This window comes from Vanessa atalanta, chromosome 13 (assembly GCF_905147765.1).
Source record: "Vanessa atalanta chromosome 13, ilVanAtal1.2, whole genome shotgun sequence".
Taxonomy (NCBI): Eukaryota; Metazoa; Arthropoda; class Insecta; order Lepidoptera; family Nymphalidae; genus Vanessa; species Vanessa atalanta.
This window is the reverse complement of record NC_061883.1, coordinates 8,145,298-8,159,964: the sequence shown is the minus strand read 5'-3', so window position 1 is coordinate 8,159,964 and position 14,667 is coordinate 8,145,298. Positions and strand designations below refer to the sequence as shown.

The window sequence follows — 14,667 nt, the reverse complement described above, 5'->3', positions numbered from 1 at the left end:
AACATTTATTTAACTTTAACCTTTCACAAAACTAAGGACAACCGACAAAGTTATTAAATTGCTTGCCGGTTCAAGTAAAATCATTTTCCAAGAAAATAGGGGTAGGTTCTTAGAGTTCTCAAGAACCTATTCTTGGAAAATGTGTTGAATGAAAACAGGTAACCTACATATGTCTTTTGTACATATATAGTAGTAAACTATACAGATAAGGTCATATATTAAGTAATACCGGTCCGGTACCGAGGTCTTTAGTTCAAATCCCGAGTTAAGTCAAACAATTATTATTGATTTTCGATTCTCTTAGGAGAAAGAGGAATTCTCAGCAGAAGCGTAGAATCTGACATTGTGACTCTCTCTGCCGATGGTAGTTGAGGTAGACTATCGCCGTCCTACCGAATTGTGAGAATGAGGAAATAGTGTTTGATGCTAAAATTAAAATATAGTATGTAATAGAATAATTATTATAATATAATTATTATGGAAACCCCTTTTCCTTAAAAGAAGAGGACACTTTAACCCATTAATTGGTCATTTGGATTTACTGCTTTTTTTAAACCTGCAAATATATTTTTGTAGAACCAATTTCGATAGGTTTTTTATATTCCTCTAATGTTTTGACGTTTCCTTTAACATTCCGTTCATTAAAATGTTTTTGAACTCGCTACTATGACAGGTGCCTACAACTAAGTACAGCCCTGTAGTACAACTAAGTACAACGAATTTTAAATTAAGTTAACAGGGAACAGTTTTCAAAGACCCTTGCAATCGATGCCTTGCAGGTGATCTCATATGATGAGCCGCTCGCCACGTGCCTCTGAATTTAGGGTTAGTATAGGTAGGTATCCTACATTAACTTCAGTTTGAAACTCACACACATATTTTTTAATTCTTATTTTGGTTTATTTTCTATCCCACTCACTCATTATATATTTTAAAGCCAAAATTAGTATTGTTGTGTCCCGATTTGAAGGAAGGTAAGTCAGTGTAACTACAGGCTCAATGTTATGTCCTTTAAGGAACATCTTCCAAGTTTGGTGGTATATTGGCGATGTAAGGGGTGAGGTACTGTTTCTTACAGTCTCAATTTCAATGGGCAGAGCTAACCACTTATCATGAGATGACCCATTTGAAGTCTGCCAACTTATTTTAAATAAAAAAACCATCGTATATTACCAAAAAAAATGATTTTGCCTCGCCACTATATAAATATAGCAAATACATACACAAAATTAAATAAAATATAAAGTAATATAAATTGATAGTTAAAAATTTAATCCGAGATGCCCAAGTGGAAAGAACATATAAATCTTAGCTCAAGTTCGCATTTTTAATCCCAGGCGGACATCGCAGAATTTTTTGAAATGTAAAATTTGAGATCATGAGGTATTTCACGAAGTAAAACATCGTGAGGATGCCTGCATGTCTACGGCTACATACGCACTGGAATAAGGTGTTGGAATAAACTCGAAGCATTTTTTTAAAGTAAAAACTGTGGACAAAATTATTTTAATTATAAATGCGAAGTGGAAACACAAATAGTAAGTTTTTAGATTTTATCTTGAGGTCAGGTGGAACCACACGCTCGTAGAGTTGACATACAGTTGAGAGAATATGTTTAATTGGAAGGTAACATTTGTTGGAAATAGAACTTTTTTACCTTGACCCATATTTGCTGGGGATGCGAGACCTCGGAACCAAGGTAAGAGTTGACACGACCTTTGAAATTAACAGCGAATACCCTTTTCAATCCTATTTATATTAAATAAAATAAAACTAGAAACAATATACCTTAAAGTAAAAACACCTCGATATTATAATATTATTTTGTATAAGTGTGTTCTTGTAAATTCTGATAGAATTATTAATGAGTAAATGATATAAAAAAAAGTGATATATGACCATAATCTAAAAAAAAAATTATAACTTGAGTAATAATTAACAAATCACCATAGTTAAGTCACATATCCACTAAGTTTTTTTTTTAATATAAATTTTGAACATTTTACATAGAAGTATACTTAGAAGATTAAAAATGTGTCTTGGGAAAAATCATGTTGTAAAAACGAACGTTGCGTAAAATATTGTATTTTTTCGTGTAATGAGTGATGTAGCAAAATTAACTAAATATAATAAAAATATATTTCGTGCAAGCTCGTCCTTGTCTATAATATATATTACTGCCAAGCAGCAATAGTTGATATTGTTGTATTCCAGTTTGAAGGATGAGTGGGATGATTAACAGATAACAGGCGCATAAGACAAACCAACTTAATTTCCAAGGTGGTTGGCGCATTGACTATGACGAACTGATTAAAATTTCGTACGCCCATCTACGTTTTTTTTGTCGTTGATTAGAAAATACAGTTGTAATTTATGTACTACGCTAAAAGCGACATAACAATTGAAGTTTAATCGAGCTTTTGGCTTATACTTTTAAAAACTAAATAAACTAAAGCGAATATATATTATAATCTCAATAGGCAAGTTAAAAGTAAGTGGACCCAAACAATGTAGGTGTATTAAGTTTCACTTAGAATTTTCTCATATTATATATCGAGTAGACGAGAAAGAAACTTTATCCGCGGGAAAAGTGCCAGATGAGAAGGCGTAAAGCTACGTCACTTCAAGAATCCATTAGTTAATTTAGTAAATTCAATTTTATAATAACAGTCGTAGAGAAGAAAATACCTATTTCGACGATTTTCCACGTATATGAAAACGAAGTAAACCTTATTCCTTGGATTTAGGATTACTTTTAGATGTTCTGTTTTGAGAGAAAGCACTTTACGGTCGTGTGGCGGCGTGGATGACGCAGATGATGCCGTACTCATGGTTAGCAGCAGCAACTAAGCGACGCGGCTGCCAGTCGTGTTTCGTTCGCTCCCTGGCAAGGACCTATCAAAGGTGCCATTTTAGCGCTATAATAAGTTACAATACTTACGCGGTCGCATTCCTTACATATGTTATTAGAGGACATCGTAACTACCAATGAAAACAAAAAGTTTTTAACAGCTTAACAAGCCGGCTTCCACAGCTTTTAAGGTAAGTGTTTCACATTTCTTATTAATTAGTATCAATTTTTATTAATCACCTTTACTTTAGTCAGTTATAAAAAACTAACTTTCCAATACATTGTCTACATGTCTTTTTTTATAAATAGATACTATTATATGTGTTAGTTAATGAAGTTCAACATTAATTATATATTTATTTATGAAAAGTTGTCTGTAAACTTGTTTTGCCATTTTAGTATAAAAAAAAGTACAGTTAGAAGCTTTTAATAAATTCGTTCACCCTAGTTTTAGTTTTTATAAAAACGTAATCAAATTAAATGTTTTTAAGTATATATATTTAAGTATATACCGATATAGGTATTATTTATATGTGAATACATAGCTCTAAAGGTAGTTATTGTTCTAATGGTCGGTGGAAAGAATGAGCAAAAATATTGAAGAATTATGACCATATGGAACTATAAAAGCTTAAAAACTTGTAATCCTTTAACATTAATAACATTTATTTATTTTTAAAACCAACTAATAAGGTAAACAAATTTTGAAAATAAGAAAATGATAATTTTTTCTTAGCCCCAGATATTCCAATGAATAAAAGTCAGTGTTGTTGTGTCACATACATATATTTAAATCGCAATACTTTCACTGATTAAAAAGTGTGCTGAATAATCAACAGCCAATATCAAGATATGAAATGTTAGAAAATACTTGGCCATTTTATAGTTTGTCTTTAAGATAAGTAATACTTATATATCAGTTTTTGTACGAAACCGAATAATACATAAACTATATAAATAATAAACATTAATAGGTAATTACAATCATAATTTATTTCTCGACATTATTATACTGCAAAAATAACATTCTGTCCTGGGCTCCTATGCATTTCGGATCTTACAAAAAAACTTTAATCTCTAAAGATTAAAATTGTAAGTTCCGAATTATTGGTGAAATATAGGTTTAAGTATTCAATAATTTGAATATCCATTTCAAATTGTATCTCACACAGTAGGTGTAGGTAATGTATTTTATATTCTAAGACGAGTAAGGTAAAAAATTTGAAATTTTAAAAGTCACAATAATATGATAATAGGGTTAGCGTGTCAATGTCGAACAACGAAAAGAAAGTCAAACTCTACTTCCGTCCGTGCAAATGAGTTCAAAAGTGAATTTCATGCATTATTTTATTGGCATAGTTAGTTTTGCTCAAATTTATTTAAAACTTATGCAATAGTTATTAATAATTTGCATCGCTTACCATTAGAACTTGTGGACCATAGAATTATGTAAAATCATATAAACTAATTTATGAAGAACCTTTATATCCTCCTACATTTAATTTTATCACAAATATTACTGGCATGTAAGAGAGCATAATTTTTGTATATCTGAGATTATTTTCGCTTGATCAAAATAGTTACCAATACATAACACACCACACCACACCGCACTGTCATCTAGAAACTTAGTGGGCATGACGGTACAGCGGTATTTAATTTTTAAGTTAAGGTCGACGTACCTTCATTGTAGGGTGGTCCACTGACCTAGTGACCTTGAACATAAGACCGGTTGCGCTCGCGCAACTCAAGTCCAAAAATTTTAAAAGATGGCCTGTTTCGAAAAAGTAATAGAAAAGAGACCTGAACAAGGTTATCTTAAATTTGGACAACCGCTATAACTATTCTAGCGCTATTTTCATTTTTAAAAAATGTATTACCACTAATACATTAATCGCAAATTAATAAAAACTGTTTGATAATTTAAATCCCTACGTCATTTTCCAAGTACCGTCTTGGATTATGTTATTTAAGGCAAATAAATGACAGGATATACAGAAAAAACTAATTCGTCGCAAAAGGATCATGGAAACAGCTAGATTGTTTTATTTTAGTACGAATGTAATATGTATTCAAACTAAAAACAGACTATATTATGTTTGTTATAGATGAATTTGCAATTTAAATGGACATTATGGACAGCCAATGTCTTTCTGCTGATGAACATACTTACAGGAGCTTTTGGACAATACGCTCCTAATGCGGCATATGCAACAGGTAATTATTGTAGTGAGAGTTTAATTACGCTGCAAATATTGTATTTAATTACAACTTAAAAAAACTATTTTTATGCTTTTATCTTTAAATTGATTAAAACTTAAACCTTTTGTTTTTTGTTCGTATATCAAAGCATACAATTGATATTATAATACATTAAATTTTAATTATACTTAGTTATTATGTTTATGAGAACAACAAGCTCAATGTCATATAATCGAGCTGAGTGACCAAAAAATTTTCTATTAAGTATTTAATAATTATCAATGTTTTCAAACATTTCTTAATAAATGATCAGTTAAAGCACGCTGAAAGCTGAATTAGTAGGTTTTATTTCATCTAAACAGCTATAAGAATATATTTTTACAGAAGATGACGTATCTACAAATCTAAGCGAAGTAGAATCACGCGAATCTGGACCAGAATTGGAATTCAAATATCATGATCATGAAGAGATGACGAGGTATCTTCGTGCCATCTCGGCTCGGTACCCTGCTCTTACAGCTCTCTACTCTATCGGCAAATCCGTGCAAGGTATGTTAATTAACAATATGATTCTTTACGCATACTCGTATGTACGTAACAAATCGATAAGTTGGTAACCATTTGCAAATCAATGAATCGTTAATACGACAATTTTTTATTATCTTTGCAACATGGTTTCTTACTGTTATATATTTGTTTTTATATAATAAGGAAAATATATATGTTATAATAAATATATGAAAGTAATCATTATTGCTATCTACCAGTGCCGATGTACCTCCAGATTATGAAAATTACGCTATTAAAAATAATATTTAGTTAAACATTAAACGAGCCATAAAATCGAATCCATTGTAATATCTTGCCTTTTTGTAACTACTAAAACTAATTATGTAAGTAGAATAAATAGTCGTTTAAAACGATGTAACATAATTATAATTTGTTAAAAGGGGTGATAAAAGGCACGATTTTATTCACATATTCTATGATGGCACAGGTCGTGATTTATGGGTGATGGTGGTATCAGCATCACCGTATGAACACATGATCGGAAAACCTGACGTGAAATACGTGGCCAACATTCACGGCAATGAAGCTGTCGGTCGCGAACTGCTATTGCATCTGATACAGGTAAATATGTACCTTCTTATTTATATTCGTTTTTTTTTTTTAAATAATTTAATACAAAACGACACTTATCATTATTATAAACAAATTTTTAGTATTCATTTATGGAAAAATAAAGAAAAATATTTGTGTATATAGATACACATACATACATATATATTTTGGATGATTAAAATAAAATAAAAGAGAGTGTATAAAGATTAGATGTAATACCTTTACTACAATCATTTTAATTATTTTTTTTTTTTTAGTATTTGGCCACAGCTTATGAGACAGATACGTACATAAAATGGTTATTAGATAATACAAGGATTCACTTGATGCCATCCATGAATCCCGATGGCTTTCTTATCTCCCGCGAAGGACAATGTGATACAATCCACGGCAGGTATGTTTATTTTATGTACATTTACATAATCAGTCGTGCTGGACTTTTGACACGTGAGTACGGGTCTTAATAAGAGCAGAAATATCGATGGTGGCAAGCGCCCTTCTTATTATATCACTACTATTAATGATATAATAAAAAATGCTCTCGCATGGCCATAGCGGAATACTGTGGAAGCTGAAACAGTCCTTCTTTCCACATGGGCTAAGAAACTCAAAGCATAGCAATGCTACCAGTATATTCACTGTCTAAAATGGTCCAAAAAATTGTAAAATGTGCTTGACCTGACACTTTACTTGATAGAGCTAGAAGCCTTTATAATAATAATAATAACTACAATAAACATTTCTATTTGACTAAGAAAATTAATTCGTTTGCTTCTTCAGAAGCTTTTATATAAATATAAATAAATTAAATATGAATGTACATGATACCAACATATTCTCAAACTTACATAAATATTAATAATAATATTGATAAATAAATGCCGAAAAATCCGTGTTGGAAAAATTGTTTGCAAGCAATCAGGCATACGCAATATGTGACCTTGCTTTATACTATTTACAGATAGTTTATTGAAACAAAGAAAACAAAATACGAAATTAATTCCTAAAATGTGTTACTTTTAAGCCTACTCTAGCCGTGTTCAAACTACTAGTACAAGTACTGACAATTACTACTCTAACTACTAACTATACCAATGTAAATACAATTGGTAGTGTGCTATTTATATATACATAACGCCATTCACATTGTGTTATGCCGGCTACTCGATATTTTTTTTATTATTTTTACAACTTGAAGCAATCGTAGCGTAACATTAGTCTGATATTATGAAATGGTTGCCAGCTAGGGCTGGCCCTTGAAACAGGATTTCAAATCTACGCTGTTAGTCAGTAACAGTTTCGAGGAAACTTATAAGTCTCACAGAATATATAATAATTTGCTATTTATTTTTAATTTATAATATAAATTAATTATAAAATAGATAACACACGGTTTTAAGCACTTGTTAAATGTCAAGCTATGTAGTGTTTATTATGATATGGTCCAATGGCGAATCCCAAAGTCTTTGTTTAGTAACTTTCTTAGGGGTATTGCCATTAGGGGACTTTACCTTCCAGTTCCCTTTCGCCTGTGTAACATTTGTGATTTTGACTGATTTTGATGTTAAAATTTGTGAACAAACTCCTGAAATGCACAAAAGCTCCCTTTTGTACATAGCATTTCAAGGCCGGAATTGCAACACTTGAAATTTTCCTCACACCGATGCCACTTTATGAATGGGAAGTGGAGTTTATCTTTCTTAATTACTAAATAAGCTTAAACTAGTTAGTTTCAATTATTTTTGTACATATTTAAGGATTTCAATGAACAATTCTTATGTAAATAAAAATGTTATACTATTTTATAACAATATTTACTAGTATTATAAATTTTCAACTATTTTTTGTACAAACATTTAGCCGATGTATGGTTACAATTATCATAAATAAAAATCTATGCCAGAACTAATAATGTTGACACACATTCGCTTGAGTGATTATGGCATCAATTTTGTTAATTTAACAAAATATGTAAAGTTGTCTCGTAAATACCCATGTTAGGCATATAGTATTTAGTATGTATATATGAGTATAATAAAAAAATGTTTTAGAATAAAATCATTTGATTCTTTAGAAGCTTTTATAACTTTATAATTATAAAAGTATATATCGATATTGTTAGTTTTTGTAGAAAGAAACGAATTTTTAAATTATAGAGCTCTACCGGAAATCGGCTTAAAATCTGTTGCAAAGTTCATTTTCATGAAAACTCTCTTCTAAAAAAATACTTTTAACCTTCTAAGTTCGATTTTTTTACTTAATTTTACAAAACCAATCCAACAAATTAATCAATCGTAATTTATAAAAATGTGAAAGTAGCTTTATTTAATTTTGCCCTTTCAGGTCTTAAAAACTCAACTGATTAACTTGAAATGTTGCAAGGACGTTGTCAGGGCTAAAGAAATAAAAATGCCCTATATAATAAAAAATTATAAATAATAAACTAGAAAACTATAACTTGAGATTAAAAAAATAATTGCAACTTTAATTTCTCGTATAACGCTCGGCTGTCCATGTTCATTTTTATGATAAGTATGGGCAACACTTCCTTCCTTTTTTTGTATTGAGGACCGTAAAGTCTGGTGAACATCACTCTATATAAACATATACCTTGAGAACTGGAACCATACCAATACTTCCTAAGAATTACTTGAATACAAATAAATTGCATAAAATTTGTAATTTGTAACAGACATAATGCTCGCCGGTACGACTTGAACCGCAACTTCCCGGACTTCTTCAAGACGAATACAAAGCAACCGCAACCGGAGACGGAGGCGGTGAAAGAATGGATCAGCAAGATACAGTTCGTGGTGTCGGGCTCGTTGCACGGCGGCGCGCTCGTCGCCTCCTACCCCTTCGACAACACGCCCAGTGCTAGTAACTATAATATTATAATATACCTACTAATTTTTCTGTACTTAAAGTAGATGTTCAATATATTTTTTTAATTTCCTGCTGCTAATCAGGAATATGCAGATCATCCGTGTTATGCTCAGGTGAAGTCTTCAATTTTATTTCAGATAAAGATATAAAAGTAATTAAATTATTAATTATTTTTAATCAATTCATTAAAAAGTAATTATTTACATAATTAGGCCTTCAGTACCAATAAACAAATTAGAATAAATTAAATAGCTACTGCACAAAACATTATCTCGTAGAATGGTGGCAAGAACATTATAAAAATAAAAAATCCTCATTCTCACCTTTAGTTTAATAATACTTAGTCAGGTATTATACGAATATTTAGGTAACTTAGGTAATGCAGAATGCTCTCATCAGTTGTATGTATATTGTGAGCCTTCTTATTTTTAAGGAGTGTATTTATTTTCTTTAAATTTTAAGTATTTAATATTTTTTAATAAGAATGCGTTAATGCAGTTGCCTTTTTAAAATTCCATGCACTTTCCAAGTTTTTAGCTTTATTCGATTTAAAATAGATAAGCAGACTGGCAAATAACTCATGTTATGGTAAGTGATCACCACTATCCAGAGACATATTAACCATCCCTTAAATCGCCAATACGACACCAACCTTGAGAACCAAGATGTAATGTCCCTTTCGTCTTCAAACCAACCATTCTAAGAAGTCATGTTTAATAGTAGAATAAGTGGTAAGTGGATGCCAGACGGGCTTGATAAAAGTCTTCCCACTAAATGAGTCATAGAAACATAATTCATTTATTTTTTAAACGTCGATGTTGCAGTATATACCTAACTAACTTTAAATTTTTCCTACATATAACATAATAAACGCAGTTTTCCAAAACTACGCGCACACTCCGTCTATCGCTCCGGACGACGACGTGTTCCGTCACCTAGCACTCGTGTACTCGAACAACCACGCTAAGATGTCGCGAGGTGTGTCATGCACGTCCGGCTCGTCGAGGTTCGAGAAAGGCATCACCAATGGCGCTGCGTGGTACCCACTAACAGGTTAACAAAAACAATTTTCGTTACACTTCTTTCCTATTAGGTAGGTAAATAGTTAAGGGAAGTTTACCTTCGGATCACTATTAAAATGAAATGTATGTTTCTAAATATACCTAGTTACTTAATTTTTAATTTCTTTTTCATTAGATTGTAATCAATATATTTTATCGTTTATATGTATCTAGATAACAAATATACTACTTAGGTGATTTTATCATATGGAAACATAACGATCTTTAGGCTATTAAACCCCGTTTTCTTTAAATATTTCGGTAAGTGTTATACTAAGAAAGTTTTTGGTACCGTTTAATAATAATGTGATTATAAAAAAGATATTTTTACTTTTTATATGCAAATTTCCATACATTTATACTATATTTTTATTATAATTATATATAAACACAGCTCAAAAAAACACACTGTGTATTTTTTAAACAAAATTCATATATGGGACCTCAAATTGTATTTCATAAACAAAACGTCACAGATTCGTCTCAGCCGTGTTAAAATATATTAGCTACTTATTAAATATAGCAAATAATAAAACAAATAGTTTTAAAATACACGAATAAAACAAAACTAGTTCACATTTAATTCTTTATTTACATTCAAAAGAATCAATTTATTTAGGCGAAGGCCATCCCGTTAGACATAATTATTTGTTAAGTATCTTTATGTACCTAAGAATGTGAATGTTTTAAAATTCGCCAATTATTTCAATCATATTTTAAAACTAATTATAAATAGCAAACCGGTCAGTCACCGGTTGCGAAGATGCTAGTTGTTGGTTGTTGCAGCTAGAATTTTATCATATACCTACTGTCAGTTTTAATTTAATAAACATAATTTTTTGGAATAATGAAAACTTCGATTCAAACACATTTCTATGAGTGTTTAGTGATGATTAATTATTTTTTTGTATAAATCTTCATTACAGGCGGAATGCAGGATTACAATTATTTATGGCATGGATGTATGGAAATAACTTTGGAAATATCTTGTTGCAAATATCCTCCAGCCCATGAACTCAATAAATACTGGCAAGACAACAAACAGGTACAAATTCGGCCTTAGAGTTAATGAATATAATTAATCTATCATTCAATTATCAAAAACAACAAACCGATAATAAGTAATAATACAGATGGATTAACTGATATTCCGGAATTCCAATCGGATGGTGATCGGATTCCTATTACTCCGCACGCTATTCTTGGACCAGCGTTTCCGGTCGTTAAGGAAGTCTCATGGTCACCTAGACCTAGGTCGTCTTCCTGTTCGTGAAGCACCAAGCCACGACCCAAAATATTATTTCGACCTCGAAGGGTTATGATATTGTCCACGAAGTCGATTAATGCGGTATTCCCTACAAACTGCACATTTCCAAGATCGCCAACGTGTCGCACGGTGTGATCTCGTCCGCCGTGGTCAGCATCGTAAGGGTTGAAGTGCGCACCCGTTGCGATGCACGTACTTATGTCCCCTAGCTCATGTACGTGAAAACCATACCGTCCAGTACTTAATCCCGTTATTGTGCCATGAACACGAAGTCCATTATCTGTCTCCGTAAAATAAATAGTTCCATTGACTTGTTCAGACATCAAATGCGCTACTGCCTCTCTGGTTTCACCATTGATTAGAACTGCACTATGGAATATAACTACAAAATAAAAGTATATAAGACCGCACATTGTAGGTATTACAAAATTCTAAATGTATTTTGTCAAAATAATTCTTCAATGTATGATTTTTCACTGATCGAGAACAAAACGCTCAAATTTATAGCCTTTGTTAAAGTATAATGTCGATAAGATAGGCGCTATCTTCAAAGATTAAACTATGAAGATAACTATATTTATTTGTCTTGGTATATTTAAAAAAATGCGTTGAACGGAATAGCATTTCAACGGTTTGATTGGATGAAGTTAAAGATTGAGGGTTACAGCACCCACTTAACACAAGATTTGAACTTAACAAATTTCTAGTTTCTGTGTCTCGTAATGTAAACTCTGCGTTGATAGTCAGTCAACCAGAACATTGCCTTGTATTGCATTTACATACATTATAATCATTAGTATTATTAGGAAACAAACTTGTCAATTTTTTTACAGAAAATTTTAATATTAATAAATAAAATAGTCATTGAATGCAATTATAATGAAAAAAGATACAAACAAACGTAAATAAAGCCAACAAATAATATAGCTATAACAGTTTAGTACTTGTTTATTTTTTATCTACTACGTCGTTTTCTTTTTCGAGGTGTGTAATTAAGTTATTAATGTACATATGTATATCATATCATATACAAAATCTCAGTCTCAAACAAATCTTTTATTTTCAGTCACTCATAAAATTTTTGGCAGAAGCCCATCGCGGTGCGCATGGATTTGTTATGGATGAGAATGGTAATCCGGTAGATCGGGCCTCCATAAGGGTAAAGGGACGCGATGTTACATACCATACCACTAAATATGGAGAATTTTGGCGTATTTTATTGCCCGGGACATACAAACTTGAGGTAACACTTATGTAATAACAACTTGCAGCTTTGAAAATACGGATAGATTTGCAAACAAATTAAAACGTATATAATTTTACTCTTTGTCTCGAACTGGTATGTAGTAAATTTATAAACCTATAAATATCACAAGAATACTTAAAGTACTAGATTTTTGCACCAACAAAAAAACCATAGGTCAAAAATATTATTACAGGTCGCGGCAGAAGGATATTTACCACAAGAAGTGGAATTCTTTGTTATAGAGAGTCATCCAACTTTATTGAATGTAACGCTACATTCAGCTAAGGTGAGTTCCTTACATTTCAGCATATATTTTTTGTATACATTATTTTTATTCTGTAAATAGTAAATACATTTGTACCGATTACGAAGCGTGGTGAAGGACTCTTAATTTATGAAATTTTATTTACTAACTGTTCGGATTGATGAAAATCATTTGTACAAAACTGGTTTGGGTAAATAGTGGTAAAGTACATATATGATAGTAAAATATATAATTAGTCGATGTCTAATAAATAGGTTTATAAAATAAGGCAGAATTATATAATTGTATAATTTTGACCTGTGCAATAGACAAAATTATCTTATAATTTAATCATTAAAATATTGCTTTACATTTTCTAGAAAAGTAAAATTTAAAACGGACACTACAATAGAATACGATATGTACTAAATTACAATTTATAGAATTTATGTCTGTCTGTATGTAACGGCGTCACGAAAACACCTGTGTATGCGGATGGGGTCACGAGTAAACTTTAATGTAAGCCAAATGTACTGATAATATCTACTAGCCAATAGCATATACCTAGTGTACTGTATTTTTTATACAGTATTGTACATGTAGTTGCACTCTAGGGACACGCACCAAGCCGAGCCACAACAACAAAGACGAAGTCGAAAAGAATCACAACAACGACCGCTCTACCGCTGGAAATAGGAAAAATGTTATTTCCTGAAGAATAAATTGATAATTACATTAACTGTATAAAAGCATAATTATGAACATTTGGTCTTGTTCAACTAAAAAAACTAATTATTTAACATTTGTATCCCTTAAACCTAATTAAATTATTCAGCACTTGCCTTTCAGGCCACTTCTAATATTGGCGTATTTAAGAAAAACAACTAAAAGATCTATGCTTGTCTACTCTAATATGTACTTTCTGTCTAAATTTAATAAATATATGACATGGAAACTGTCTAGTTATTGAGGGATCAAATATTTAATTCAGACTTGATCGGATCCAATAATGTTTCCATGTAGACTCTTGGAAGAAGAATAATGTGTAGGTTTTTTTAAGAAAGTAAAATATATATCATATATTTTTATTTGGCGTAAATAGCTCGTCACCTGCCTTGTAAAATAAGTCCGAAATTAAATGCTACATACAACTAACCCCGCTGATAGATCCAACTAGGAAACAATAATAATCAGAAATTGTAGTACCTATATAATATGTGTAATATAGTAGTGGCATGTATTTAGAACAAACATTTTCTTAAGTGCATATTATTATAATATTTATTGATATTTTGAGACTTCAATTATTAAAAAGAAACCGAGTGATCTTACTTCGTGTCTTCAATAGACAATTTGATATTCCAATAAAATTTAAGAGGAAGATCCACTGTACTTTTAATATTTTTTTTATCAAAAATCAAATATTAAATATAATTAAAAATGTACATCTACTTAAATACAAAATAAATACCTATAAAGTGTTAAAATGCCGCTGAAGCTGAAGCAAATTAAGAAAGAAATATCTCACTTAGATAAAAATACTAAATACTAATGTGAAAGTCTACTGAAATTTGTATTAATAATGTTCATTGGCCATTCAAATATTGATCGAGATCCAGGTAAGAAATGGATATTGCATGCTTCTCTTTTTATTTGTAAAATTGAATAATGAATCATAACTTAATTTCTATCACCATCACCAACTAGTTTGCACTTAATAGGTAGTACAGAATCATGCAAAAATAATTTACAAACTATTGCTGACAACTAATTACATCCACGTTACTC

General features: G+C 30.9%; 2 protein-coding genes across 4 annotated transcripts; one reads left to right on the top strand and one right to left on the bottom strand.

Annotated features, from left to right (window-relative positions):
• The first annotated feature begins 2,867 nt into the window (after positions 1 to 2,867).
• On the top strand, positions 2,868 to 13,834 carry LOC125068525 (carboxypeptidase D-like). 3 transcript variants are annotated; one of them, XM_047677715.1, is made up of 12 exons: positions 2,868 to 3,042; positions 4,960 to 5,068; positions 5,438 to 5,602; positions 6,051 to 6,184; positions 6,433 to 6,569; positions 8,868 to 9,055; positions 9,145 to 9,174; positions 9,938 to 10,114; positions 11,049 to 11,167; positions 12,456 to 12,632; positions 12,829 to 12,921; positions 13,494 to 13,834. In XM_047677715.1, the coding sequence occupies exons 2-12, from the start codon at positions 4,960 to 4,962 to the stop codon at positions 13,599 to 13,601; spliced, it is 1,437 nt and encodes a 478-aa protein (XP_047533671.1). In that variant the 5' UTR covers positions 2,868 to 3,042; the 3' UTR covers positions 13,602 to 13,834. The 3 variants fall into 3 exon arrangements, with proteins under 3 accessions (XP_047533671.1, XP_047533673.1, XP_047533672.1); XM_047677717.1 differs by lacking the exon at positions 9,145 to 9,174; XM_047677716.1 differs by lacking the exon at positions 9,145 to 9,174 and having other exon boundaries at positions 9,920 to 10,114.
• On the bottom strand, positions 10,695 to 11,902 carry LOC125068530 (superoxide dismutase [Cu-Zn], chloroplastic-like). Its single transcript, XM_047677723.1, has one exon. It carries the CDS (start codon positions 11,800 to 11,802, stop codon positions 11,209 to 11,211), a length of 594 nt encoding a protein of 197 aa, XP_047533679.1. The 5' UTR covers positions 11,803 to 11,902; the 3' UTR covers positions 10,695 to 11,208.
• Positions 13,835 to 14,667: the final 833 nt, after the last annotated feature.